Genomic DNA, 13,793 nt, shown 5'->3' with positions numbered 1-13,793 from the left:
CAGTTAAAATTACACTAATAGCAAATCACAAGGGATACAAAAAGTCACAGAGATCGTGGTACAGAACTTTGTTCCTGAAATCAGCACCTTCTCTGCTTCCAACTGCACTACATCTCTCAGTGCATTACTTTTTCTATTGCTGACAAGATTACAAACATACCCTAGGAAAATACAGCCCTATAAGAAGAAAATGTCATCCTTTGAGCCTTGATGTCAAACAAATGAATATTCATTCAGATAAACACCTGTTATATCCACAAGTTCCTGTAGCAGATCTGTTTTAATAAGGTACAAAAGGCTAGAGAAAAAAAAAAAAAAAAAAAAAAGAAAGAAAGAAATCTGGACTGGCTTTCAATTATTCTCTGTTAAATGGGCTTTATTTTCATTTTGTCTCCTAAAAGCCACAGAAGCCACAACACATAGCAGCTGATGTGGCAAGCAGCCTTTGACCAATTTACTTACATTCATTCTGTGGATGCATGCTCTACTAACCATTTTTTTGGACATCCACACTGATTTTCACCTGAAACAAAATAAAAGTTGAACACTTAGTCCTGACCCTCAAAGTACTAGCAACCCCCATTTTGAGCATCAGTAGGGAAAAGAAATGCTTTTACTGCTGACTGATAGATTTTTGATATCGCCACGTGTCCCTTATACTAATTATGCCCAGATTGCTCATCATGCCAGATACTGTTTATGCTAAGAATTTTCTACAGCGTACCTCAGGGGCAAATCGCTTGTAGTGATGATCTGGGAATTCTCTGCAGCCCACTTTGACAAACAAACCTCCGGTATTCCTCCCCAGGGCATCACTCAGCTCACCCACCGGACCTTCACTGTACTGTTCAGCTGAGCTAACTCCAGCTACCGAGAGAACCGCACTCCCTGACACACCGCTCAGCTCCTACAGAGCGCAGTATGCACCCTGTGGCCTCTCCGTCCTGCTAAACTTAAGCAAACAGGGGCTTGAAGCCTTCGGGGTGTCGGTGAGGAAAGCCCTCGAGGCGCACGGTGCTGAGGTGAAGCCCCGCTGCTGCTGGACAGCGGCTGTGCGTCCGTTTCTAAAGCAGAGCTCAACAAGCATCGCTCATTTCCCCTCTGCTGCAGCCACTTATCTGCAGCACAGGTACTTATCGCAAATAGTTACGCTGCTTTTACGGGTGGGTTTTATTGCTGCAGGATCACTTTGGAATATTCACACTGCTCCAATTTGTGGACGCCTTTCACTGCAGCGCACACTGAGCAGGCGGTGCGAGCAGCTCCTCAGGCGCGGCTGTGACGGGCCGGGAAAGAAATTCAACCTCCATCCTACGCCGCCGATACAGACTGCCCCCTTTCCTCTGTGAAACAGTCCGAACTCGGCACCTAGATGCTTACGGGGCGACTCCTAACTCTGATTTTAATCCGGACGGGGCGCGAGGCGTGCGCGAAGCACGGGGCGCGAGGCGGCTGTGGCTGTGCGGCTGGAAGGGCCCCACCACCGCCGGCAGCCCCCGCGGGCGGCGAGATGCAGCCGGGACAGCCGGTGGAGGGCACCCGACCGCTGAGGACGGCGGCGGTGCCCATGGTCAGGAGGCGGGCGGGAGCCGGGCAGAATCGCGCCTCGCCACGCCGCGCCGCCGTCGAGGGCCGCCCGCTCCCCCCGGCGCGCGCCGCCGCTTTGTCCTTGCCCGGCCCGGAGCACGCGCGCCCTCGGCCGCGGCGGGAGAGCGCCTGCGCGCACCCCAGCCCGGAGGGGGGCGCGCTCTGCTGGCCGCTAGGCGGGAGCGAGCGCCCCCTCTGCTCTCCCCTCCCCTCCCCCGCTCTCGGCAGCCCCGTCGGCAGAGCGGCGGCGGGCGGGGGCCGCCTGTCCCCGTCCCCGTTCCCCTCGTCTTCTCCCCCGCCCCCGGCGGCGCGCGCCCGCCGCCCCCCGCCCCGGCCCCCCGGCCCGCCGCGGGAACCCGCGCCGCAGAGCGGGGCCCGCCAGCGCCACCCGCCGGCCGCGGGGCCGCACCGCGCCTCCCCCCGTCCCCCCCTGCTCCGGCTCTCAATGTTCCACACCGCCCGGCCACAGAGCCGCCGCCGCCGCCGTAGAGCCCCCCGGCCGCCTCCGTCCCCTCCTCGGGCGCCGCGGGCCCGGCCCGGCCCCCCGCCATCCCGCCCCTCCGACCCAGCAGCGGGACAGGACGCCGGCGAAGGTAAGCGAGAGGCGGGCGAGGCGGCTGCGGCGGCGGCGGCGGCTGGGCGAGCGCGGTGGGGGGAGGCGGGGAGGAGCGGGGGGGCCGCCGAGGAGCTTTGTTCTTGTTTTCGGCGCTCGCTGCCTGCCGGCGGCCGGGGGCGCGGGGCCGGCCGAGTTCACGCCTCACTTGGTGCACACACACGCGCGGCGCCGAGCGGGGCCGAGCCGAGCCGAGCGGGGCCGGCCGAGCCGAGCCGCCGCCTGCCGCGCCGCGCCGGGCTCTCCCCACAAAGCGCGGCCGCCCCCGGCCCCGCAGCGGCTCCCGGCCGCCGGGCAGCCCCCTCCCCCCGCCGCCACCATGTCGGAGCGGGGGGGGGGGGCGAGAGGGCGACGCGGAAGGTGCGGGCGGCGGCGGGCTGCCTCCCCCCCAGCGGCCCTGCGGGGGCCCAATGCGGCTCTGCCGGCGGGCAGTGGGGCTGCCGCTTCCCGAGTTGCTCCCGACGCATCTTCTGCGGGTTCCGCGGGGGTTTTCCTTTAAAAAAAACAATCCGCGTTCTCTCTCTTTCCCCCTCCCCCCCACCGCCCAGCCCTTTAAATGCACAGAGCAAGTGTACGCTTCGGTCTGAGAGCAGCCCGAGTCTCATTGGCAATGGAGCTCCTCCGAGAGAGGGGTTGAGGGGGATCTGGCGTTTGGACCCAATAAAACGCTCCGTTCCAGTGTAAATATTTACAGGGTATCGGTGACTCCTTAAAAAACATTCCCGGGGAGGTCTGTTATTTACAATGTGTCATAAGTTATTAATGCGCGTTTCCTAAGTGCCCTGCTCAATCTGTCTGTGCCTCAGAACCAAGCCGACAATTGGCATATTGTTTGAAGCATGACAAAAATGCAAGTGGGTTTAAAAATGGGAAATGCCGGTGTTTTCCAAAGTGTAAACGTTGTGGTGTAGCTGTCAAGTTGCAGCCCCAGCGGATGAGACAAAGAAGAGGATCCTGGTGGGTTTCTCCATGAAATAGAGTTGTCACCAACCAAAGTGTTCTTCAGAGCTCCGGACGGCGAGGGGTGACCTGCGTGCTGTAGTAACTGCCTCTTCTCCTCCTTCCCTACAAGTTCCCCACGATGTCCAGTGACAGGCAGAGGTCAGACGATGAGAGCCCCAGTACCAGCAGCGGCAGCTCAGACGCCGACCAGAGGGATCCCCCGGCACCTGAACCTGAGGAGCAGGAGGAAAGGAAACCCTCTGCCACCCAACAGAAGAAGAACACCAAACTCTCCAGCAAAACTACTGCTAAGCTATCTACTAGTGCTAAAAGGTACTTCTGGCATCCAGCGTCCTGTAGCGGTTTTGCACGGTGTGTGGACTCACAGTGTTGCACTGCACTTCCCAAGGCAGAGGGATTGCTTTAAAGCCACATAAGAAATAGTGCAGTACAAACTTCTGTAGCATGCAAGTCTGCTGGGAAGGACCTTCACGAGTCCAAGTCCTCTGGGACAGTAATACACTGGCTGGCCGTGTTTCTTTGGAGTTGTTGGAGAACTTGGTAACTCACGGGCCAGTCAGGGGGCACCTGTGTGCCTCTCATATTTGTAGAAATGAGCGAGAAAGTGTCAGCTTCAGGTGTCTGGTTTGCTGAGACAGGTTTACATCCCTTGTTGGTGTAGGGTGGATCTTCCTGGTGTATTTCAATGCAGGCTGCAGGGTGATGACAAGCAGTGCTCTTTAACTACAGAAGTCACACAAGCCCCGTGGCTTCTGCAGGCCTTATGATTGCAGTAGAGCCCCTTGCACCTTAAAGTCACAGTTCTTTCCTGCAGTGCTTTCCGGAGAAAGTCAGGCAAATCTTCTCTCACAGGATCTGTGGATTCCAACCATAAGGTTCTTCAGGTGTAGCCTCTAAGTATCAAAATCTCAAGAAACCTTGTCTGGCTTTATCTACTGCATTTTTATTTACACACAAGGTTACCAGCAGTCCAGCTCTCGAGACATGTGTGCTAATTATTTTCTGTAAGTTCAGCTGTGTGAAATAAAGCAAACTTTAATTCCCTCAATCCCAGTTGCCTTCTGAGATGAAACACAACTTTCAGGCTTTTCCCTGGAGTTCCTTTTCTTTACAAACATTTACAAATATGCCGTAGCAAGAGGAACTGTGCAATAGCCACAGTAGCTTTGAGTTTTGCTTATCCAGCCCAAATACAGCAGCTCAAACTTTGAGGAATGTTTTTAGTAATTTTGCACTTTACTTAAACTCCGTTAATACATTTTGCAATGTCTTAGAATTTCTGCAGAATGTGACAGGGTGACTGATGACTTTTGAGTTTGTTAAAGAAGCCTTTTGGAATAGGAGTTGGCTGCAGAAGGAAAAGTTCTGGAAACACTGCGGACTTTGTAATTTATTCTAAGGTTTGGGTTTTTTTTTTTTGTTTGTTTGTTTCTTGTTTTTTAAGTGCCCGAGGTGCATCGCGTAGAGGCTCACAACTGAGTTTTCTCTTCTTACCTTTATTTTGGTTAATCATTGCGAGCCCAGTTCCGTACATCTCCAGTAGTTCAGTAGTGTGGTTGGACTTAATGGAAATGGTGCAGGGCAGTCGCTGTTAGCTCATACTCTAACACTTGCTGTACACATGGAAAAGCGGTCTTGCTCGCTTGGGTTTTCTTGTGCAGGTTTTTTTGTTGTTGTTTTGACATTTTAAAGAGGAAATTGCCTTGAATCTTTAAAAGTTACGCCTCCTATGCACATGGATAAATAGTAAGATTAACACGAAGTTTTCAATGTTGCTTTTCTGGACTGTAACATCTTGGGATCAGTTGTTACAATGTCAAGCTAAACACAGATAATTTCAGGTTATTATGTTACTTTTTATCATGTAAATACAGCTACTGTAAGGCTGGGGAGGAAAGGCAGCAGAAGGTGTTGAGAGGAGCAAAGTTGATACAGAGATGATTCCAGTGTCAGAGGCAGCGAGGCAGATCTGCAAACCTACTTTTTAAACACCCTGCAAAGCAGGAGGGAGAATACTGCCAAAAGAATACATTTGCTGACAGCACGGCTCGCTTCTTCAGCCTCGATCACAGTTCTGTAGCGCTGGTTTAAAGTCATTGTCAAATGTGCTTGTACGGCCCCCCTCCCCCCGGCTCATTTGCATATTAGCTTGAAAAGAAAATCTCTCCGGCAAGATGTGCTCGGATATGAAAAAGAGTTACTGTTCTGGGTACTTGTGGGAGATTCCTACCGAACTCGGCTGTGAGTGTTCTATTTATACACAGGATCGAGCAGGAAAAAAAGCTGCAAAGTTTCTCAGCTGTGGGATTTGGGTTATACCTCTGAGAACAAAGAGGAAGCAGCCATGTTAGCATTACTGAAGGCAAAGCCAATCTTGCATTTAACTGCATGGTGGTAGAGGGCAGTGTAATTCCCTGATTTATTCTATAGACTATCTCAAATGCTTTGTGTCTGTTCTCGTTTCACCAACAGAATCCAGAAGGAGCTAGCTGAAATAACTCTTGACCCTCCTCCTAACTGCAGGTATGTAACAGCTTCTTAAATCGTGGACAGTGCTAGGAGATTGACGTGCTCAGGCTAATAAATGGGAAAGTTTGTGTTTACAACTGGTGACTATTAGACAACAATCGCGTGCGGCGGGTTGAACAAGCAAAGGGAACGTTTGATATTTTGTCTGCATGCTGTAGGGGTAGTCATTAGTGGTTGATGTACATAGAGAAATGTATGCAGTTTGTTTTATGTAGTTGGTCACTGCCTTTGTGAAACGTTGATTATGTGAACTTCAAAATACACTGAAGCTTGCGACGTGATGTTTGCATGTAGGTTGAACTGTCTTTTGAGTGACAGTTTAGAGTCACTGCTTGGTTCTGAAGCAAAAGTAAAGAACTGAATGCGATTTTTATACGCTTTCTCTTAGTGTGTTGCTTAACAGTTAGATAAGAAGTGTTGCCTCCACATTCATGTGCCTGTCAGTCAGAGCTGCAGTCCCTTGGTAAAGAATGTTTTCAAGGAGGTTCCCAGCCTGAGAAGCATTTCTGTTGGTTTTTAGAAAATGAAATTATAAGCTTGGAACTCTTGAGTGATACAATCTTAAATAAAGGAAAGGTAACATGAACACTGATCTGTTGGGAAGTTAAATAGTAACATAGCTGGCTAATTTCTTTAAATCTTTAGCATGTTTTACTTTTGTTTAAAAGATGCATAAAATTCTCATTAGCTGTGAGCATCCAGCAATCAGACTTGCACTAAAACAGCACATGAATAACGTTGTTTCATTTGACGCATCTCGGCATTCTTTCTGACTGTAAGATTTCTTCACATTAACAGCTCATGTGTAACAGTAAGCAATGGACACATTAAAAAAAATGCTGGAAGTGCTTTCTGATTCTGGGTGAGAATTGTTGGACATTCGGAATAGTTTGAAAGGTTGGTGCAGGTCTTGTGAATTCGGTAAGATGTGAGTTGCTCTCATTATCTTAATAGGCCTGGAGAGGCAGGGACTTACCAAGCTGTGTTTATTGAATCTGTGGTAAAGGTGTCTCACCTTGAGAGCAATGCTATGGATCGCCTCTGGCTGTCTGATGTGTCTGCCTGTGAGGTTGATGGCTCTCCCTCTTCACAGGTGCAAGCTCTGTAGACAGAGAAAATGGTCTGCTTTGATTTTAGTTTGTAAACTGTTTAATAGCTATCCTGTTACTGGGATTTAGTAATATGTTTGTTGTGTATTCTAAGCTTAAACCCCCCCAAATGGTGCATAGTAGGAGAGTTTCTGAAGGAAATAAAACGCTAATGCCTTGCCTTATAGATAAACACTGAAAATATCACTGGAGCAGTTTCAGGTACAGCAAGCTGCAGCCTGGCTTTCACAAAGAGAAGCCACCACCCCCCTCGTGCTCTCCAGTAGCATCTGATCTTCAGCTCCTTGGGAAAGCATGCTCCTCTGGTATTAGCACAAGAGCACTGCAGTGAATCCTTGTGAGCTGTACTACCAGATACCCAGGAACGCCATTGAAAATTATGAACCTCCACCCCCTGAAGTCTCTAAAATTATTCAGGCTTCTCTCCTACAGTGTGCAAGGGAGAATATGATTATTTTTGACAGTGTCAGTGCTTCTTTTCCTATAGGCATTTTTGTAGAGGAATTCACCCTTTAATCAAAAGCAACAGTATGATGATTGTATTTTTACCTCCTGCAAGTATCAAAAATAATTAGAAAGAGGCATTGACATCTTTAACAGAAATTCTGTGTGTTCAGGATGAGCAGTTTGAACAGAGTTTGATTGCCCAAAAGGTTACCGAAACACTGCAAGTTCCTTTTCAGAAGGAGCCTTTCTGGCACAGGGAGGTAAATGCAGCTGAAGCAGAAGGCTTGTAACATGCTTTCATATAAGGTACAGTAGCACAGATTAGGCAACAAACTGATACAACAGTCACCTGCACTTGATTGTGCAACAAGCAGCAGAATGTTGCTTATGTTACTGAATACATTTATTGTATATGTGAAAGTAAATAAAATGTGAAGCAACAATGCATTTAAAAGCCTGCAGAACTTGGACCTGTTCATGTATACCTTAAAAATGACAAGCTGCTTGTGTCTTAAGATCTCCCAAACAGATTTCTTCATGCCAGGTTGCATCCCTCCCAGTCCTAGAGCTGGCCCTTACCAGTTGCAGGGTTCACAGCAATGCAGCTCATGCTTTCAGATAACAGTCCTTCTGGTTGCCCACTTATGTAAGTAACTAAGAAAACCCAGCATTTTTAAAATTACAATGATGCACATGCAAACAGTGTATGCTAATTTAATGGGATGCACTCTCCTGTGCTGTGGTAAGTACTGCTGCTGCTTCTCACCTGCCAGCGAGCTGCTCCCTAACACACTTCCACCAGAAGGACCTGAGGTTGATTGAATAGCTTAAAAATAACACTAACTGGTTATGCTGTGATTGTCGCTCAAAAGATGTGTAGGTTTCCTCAGCAGTGAAGTTTCCCACACTCACAGCTATTACTTCTAACAGCTGTTTTATAAAAATGCCTGAGCCCCATGAGAGCCCCATTCTTGGGTGTGCTGAGGAGGCCTGGGCTGCACATTAAGTTCTATTTTAGGTACTGGGGCAGCAGAATGGCAAGCACATTAAAAATGTCTAAAAAGCAGGGTTTTTTTTTTGCTTGCTTATCTCTATTGTATGCTTTATGATTCTGTTTGGTTAATTGAGCAATGAAATATTAGAAAACTCATTGTTTACTACTCACAAATACAACACAGACTGCGTCCTTGAGGATACCATCCCCCAAAAAATCTTAATGCTGTTAGCTGTGTACTTCAACGTACATTAATATCCTACATCCTTTTGTGTTACGGTATGGTTCCCAAAAAAGACAGGGCATCAAAAACAGTGAAATTAGATTTGATCTTAAACTGCTAAAGATAACAGGAAAGAAATTAAGTACCGATTTCACCTCGTGTTTACTCCCACCTCATAGAAGGGCTTGAAATCAGTCAGTTACTGTCCAGCTGTAACACCAGGGCAGATAGGTAGGCTGAGGACACAGGTATCCAATCCTGTTTTTTCTTGCTTTTGCTGGCTTAACTCAAAGCTCTACTACTTGATGCAGTGTGCTGTATTTAATTTCTTTTGTGCTTTTAATAGCATAAAGCACAGCTAAAAAGGTCTTGGCCCTATTGCTCCTAGGCAGCTCAATTTCAAACCATGGCCAAGTGCTTTTACAGGCTTCAAGGTACGGAAGTATGCCAAAACCCACTGTTGTACATTCTCAGAAAAATGCTGCAAAAGGTTTTGCACATAATGCATGTGCAATCTGTGCTGCAGAAATGCTCTTAAATAGGTTTGACATATCTGGAATGTATGTTCTCAGTTCATGGTGAGAAACTGTTCAGAGCTGAGGTTAGATCTGAGGCTGCTGTGCTGACCTGGGCACCTTGGAGGCTGCAGGGCACAGCAGGGCTCCCACTCTGCAGGTGCTTCCTGGCTTTTAGGGCTGACACAAGGGAGGCCACTCCCAGAGGTACCATGATTTAGAGCAGTTTCTATTAGTTACTCCTGGATGCTCTGATAATCCACAATAGCAACAAGATGCATCTCATTACCTCTCCTTGATCCTTCTCCTTTCTACTCCAAATTTAATTGTTGTTCAACTTGATGAGAAAGTTTTGAAGTTCAATCCAATACTTAAAAAAAAACAGTAACATTGTTGCCAGTGTACTTTATAGTTTACATTCAGCTTTCCAACAAATTCAGTTTGGTGTAAACTTCGGAGAATATGAAAGCAAACACTGAAATGAGCATATCCACTGAGATGTTAATTCATGAGGTTTAGAAAGGAGTGAGATAAGATAGCATGTCTTTCCCATGCAAGTGTGAGAATTGGAACATTTTATGGTCTAGTCTGTCAGTTGGATTTAATCACTTTTCTTTTTTAAATTAAAGATCAGACATCTGAAAACAAGTGCTTATAAAGGCCAGACAAAGCCACATGCCTTATAGCCCCAGTCAGAGGCAGCTTTTCTCCTTCATGCTGCTGGGAAATAGGATTTCTTATCGAGAGAGATCTTTGGATCACCCCAAAGGCTCCCTTGCTCTGTCTTGTCCTCTTGCTAGTGAGCATCTGAACCTAAACCTGATCAGGCCACTGAGAAGATTTTTCTTAATGGAGATTACTATCTCTATTATCAGATCTTGTATACTAATAGATACTAATGTGATCTTTTTGAGCTGTGCTACAGAAGGTAGCAGTGATGATTTTGCTGTTTGTGCCTTCTTCTAAGCTGGCAGGCACATTGATAATTTATGAGTGGCTCATTTTAAAACTCCTGGTTTTAAAATAACACTGCAAAGTACACGTACTAAGCACAATGAGAAGATAACACAAGGTTTTTGTTTTAGTGTAAGATTCTTGTGCTTCCAGAGGACTGTTTGTCCCTTTCGTTACAGTTACATGTTGGGCCAATTCTGTGCTGTACAGTTTTGCCAACTAAACCCCACAATCTGGTGTATGACAAAGAAAAATGCCTGCAAAACCCAGACAGATGCTTTCTCTGGTTTAGTTATGGACCCATGAATCCAGATGCTTGTAACTGTCTTACTGTGGTTATTACAACATCAGTGAGGAAGCACTGCAGTATGTATTTAAAGCAATATAGTGCAGGTATTCTTCAGAATAGCAATTTAAGCTCTTTCAATTGAGCTGTCTTGAAGCAATGAGAAGCAGTGAATGATTGTGCTGGTGGTGCAGGCTCCTTCGCATGCAGAGGTTGCTCTGGATGTAGCACCCTTCCACAGCCATGTGGTAGTGAGGAAGGTGCTGCAGATAAGCTGCTAGAATCTGTCCTTTTTGTTAACATTCTCTATCTACAGTAAGGTTGTAGGCAAATGTTTACTCTGCAAACAGTCATGCCTATTGAAGATGTTACTGCACAGCTGTGGTGTGCTCCAGTTGTGCTTTGGAGGTGGTGACTCCAGTCAGCAAGTGAAGGAAGCTCATCTGCTAGTGCTACTCACACGGGGAAAAAAAAAATCCACATTTGCTTAAATGGCTTAAATAGATGACTCAAATGAACTCTGCTGGATTTTTCCTCCCTCTCTTCAGAGTAGGCATTGTTCACGTGAAGCATTTTGTCAAACACACCAGGATATGAATAAGCCAATCCATTCCCTTGTCTCTCAACTGTAATAAGTTTCCATCTCTCCTTTGTCAAAGACAGGCCTTCATTTTACTACCTTTTAGAAATCAGTAGGAGGAAGAATATCCTGAAAGCAGTCAAATACAGCAACACAAATGCGTGCCCAAGTCTTCACATGTACTGTTGGGGCATTTTTTCAATCAAGTTTCTGACTTTTTGTTCATTGGCAATCTCCCCAGTTTTCATTTATTCTGTTCATTCCTTATTGGGTAAATGCCTTCATATTGCTAAACATTGAATTTTATTTAAAAAAAAAGTAAGTTTGGCTTGTTTACACCTCTGCAGTAGAAACTACAACTGTGAACAGTAGTTAGTTCAGTACTGAAGGAGCTGTTGATTAAGGTAGGTATATATTAGGAATACATGCAGAAGTACCCATGCTCAAGTTGAATGAGCAAAACTAAAACAAAAACAACACAACAGCACCCAAACCTGACTTGATAATGTGCCTTCTAACAGTCACATTTTACTTTTTATTGACTTTTCTTGCCCTGGCACTTGCTCACTACCAAGTATAATAAATCCATTCTACAAGGAAAGAAAGCTGAGGTTTGCAGAATGGTTCTGAAAACACAAACCCACGCAATTATTTCTAACACTTCATTTCCTATACAGAATTTTGCAGTTGCAATTACAAAAGCACAATTAAGAGGGTTCAGAAATCCTGCAAGAACATGTTTGAAGTAGCTCTCAAGCTATTCAAGTATTGTTTTCTAGTATTGTCCAGCTCTGTTCCTTTGTTGTTAGTCTCAGAACATAAATCAGTGGCTCACCATAATTTAAAGGTATGTTTATCTAATGATAACCTTGATTTAGATATATAGAGTTTAGATATATAGAGTTATTTCTACTGATCAGTTTCTTCCATTCTCTTCCCTACAAGAAGGATCTAGTCTAAGTCAGGCTTGCAAGGAGCAGTATAATTTAACACAGCAATCAGAAGTCTGTGCTTTGTAGTCCATTTGTAGTAACAACCTTATTCTGCTATCTTTAGATGTGCAGAATGGCTGTCACCTTGTTTGCCAGTAGTCAGTCAAGCTGACTAAGGAGTGGGGGTGATATAAGTGTAGAAAGGCATTTTAGTAAAATGTTGAAGTGTAAAGTTTTGCTGGGGCATGCTGTTATTTAACATGCTTTTATTAAAAAAATGCAACAGTGGAAGATTGTTCAACTCCAGAATAGAGTATTTAAATTACTCTTTTCAGTTGAGAGTGGATGACAGATCCACTAACTCAAATTGCCTCGAGTTTGTGGTTTTTTCCAGCCCATATTAGCTTTGACCTCATTCAAGTGCTAAACCATGGGTGGGTTTTTGGTCCTCACTTGTTTTTTTTCTTTTTCCCCTCCCCCAACCAGTGAATTTCTCACACAAGTAATATGAGAGGAATAGTTAAGACAGGTTTTTGCTATAAAAGTCAGCATATCCACTCATAGGAATGAGTCCTTATACCTTCAACTTAGGTCTATTTACAGCTTGGGCCCTTGTGTAAGCAGTGCTCACAGCTCTGTCATACACGCTCTTAAACATCTGTATGTTAGTTAAAAGGTCTAATAAATCTTTCACCAGTTTTCATTAGCAATACTCTCAAAAAAAACACAAGAAAAAAAATCTTGGCTGTCTATTCTGGAGTTACAGAAGTTGTTCAAACACTTTTCACTTAGCCACTGGTCTTACAAGACTAGCCCTCATTATTTCTACTTTTGTCTAGAAACAATAGAAGAGCCCGAGACTGACCAGCCTGTTTAAACAGATCTTTAAGCATGTGTAACACAATTGAAAGCACAGCAATAACAGCAGAGCAGCAAGATCCTAGGCTGCAGCAAGTGAAAATTTGCCCAAATGCAGCAGTCATAGGCACAGAAATAAAGGAAAGAAGCAGCTTACCTTCAGAAGGCCTCAAGTGCATAGGGACCTCCAGCAAGATACCCTTACCTCCACTGCCAACCCTTAAATGAGGTCTGGGAAGGGGTGGATCCTGGCTTCACCCCTTTCGGTCACTCAGTGCACCTGAGCTCCCCTGGGTTGGCCCTGCCCTCCCAGCAGGTGCTCAATCACTGCTTCAAGCCATGACTTAGCATTTCCACTGCAGCGTAAAAATTGTAAAAACCACAATGTGTCCTTAGACTGAAAGACAAATGTGGTTTTCAAATATCCATTTGTATAGCTGAAAAAAGCCCCTTTCAGACTCTGTCATAAAACTAATTAAAATACACCATAAACATATATATGTTTTCACACTGTGCGTTGCTCACCGCTGCCAACCTGTCATTTAGTTTGTAATGAGCAGAGTATATGCCAGTCCGAGCACACTGATCACTTCCCTATCAGATCAGTTTGTCTGTGTGTGTCAGTTACACTTCTTTGATTTGATCTTTACTTTTGTAGCCTTGGGATACCTAATTTTAACTCAAATTAACAAAGTGAAAATAGAAGATAATCAGCTAAATTATATTAAACCTGTTATTTAAAATGGGTCGACTGTTTCATGTAAAATTGATGTGGGGAGGTTTCCTGCACCTCATGTAACTAGGATTTGCATGTATGTGGAACATTCTGAAACAAATAGCACAGGCATCTTGAAAAACACCTTGAGCTTGCTTCTGAGTTAAGGGCTAGGTAGGCAAGAGCAAGGTTATTCAGCTGGCACTTAGGACAGGAGCATCCATTCCATTAAACTAGCCAAGGACTATGCTGTGGCTTTCAATTGGTGCAGCTTTGAGCCAGTAACCACAAGTGATAAACATGTCCTAACCTGCTTGTGTTAATTTGGATTAATTTTGTATGGTGTACTCCTGCAGAGATTGCCCTGTACTATTATAAAGTTCAGAGCAGTGGTTGGAACACTTGTTAATTTTATAGCGCTTACTGTAAAACTGGATCTTTTAGGAACTCAGATACAGATTTACTTGACTGATGTAAGCATCACTTTC

At 45.6% G+C, this 13,793-nt stretch overlaps 1 protein-coding gene across 3 annotated transcripts in view; it reads left to right on the top strand.

Moving 5' to 3' along the window:
- Window positions 1–2,044: 2,044 nt before the first annotated feature.
- UBE2E3 (ubiquitin conjugating enzyme E2 E3) overlaps window positions 2,045–13,793 on the top strand; it is a 55,943-nt gene continuing 44,194 nt past the window's right edge. For 2 of the 3 annotated variants that reach the window (XR_014884534.1, XM_085228664.1), the window contains exons 1-3: window positions 2,045–2,180; window positions 3,273–3,475; window positions 5,636–5,686. Coding sequence is in view for 2 of the 3 variants with exons in the window: in XM_085228664.1 (XP_085084790.1) it covers window positions 3,282–3,475; window positions 5,636–5,686 (245 nt within the window). In the remaining variant the exon portion in view is untranslated. The remainder of the gene's footprint in view (window positions 2,181–3,272; window positions 3,476–5,635; window positions 5,687–13,793) is intronic. The other variant, XM_085228665.1, reaches the window with a different exon arrangement.

Source organism: Meleagris gallopavo, chromosome 7, assembly GCF_905368555.1.
Source record: "Meleagris gallopavo chromosome 7, MGAL_WU_HG_1.1, whole genome shotgun sequence".
In the NCBI taxonomy this organism is placed as follows: domain Eukaryota; kingdom Metazoa; phylum Chordata; class Aves; order Galliformes; family Phasianidae; genus Meleagris; species Meleagris gallopavo.
This window is presented reverse-complemented; position numbering and strand designations above follow the sequence as displayed.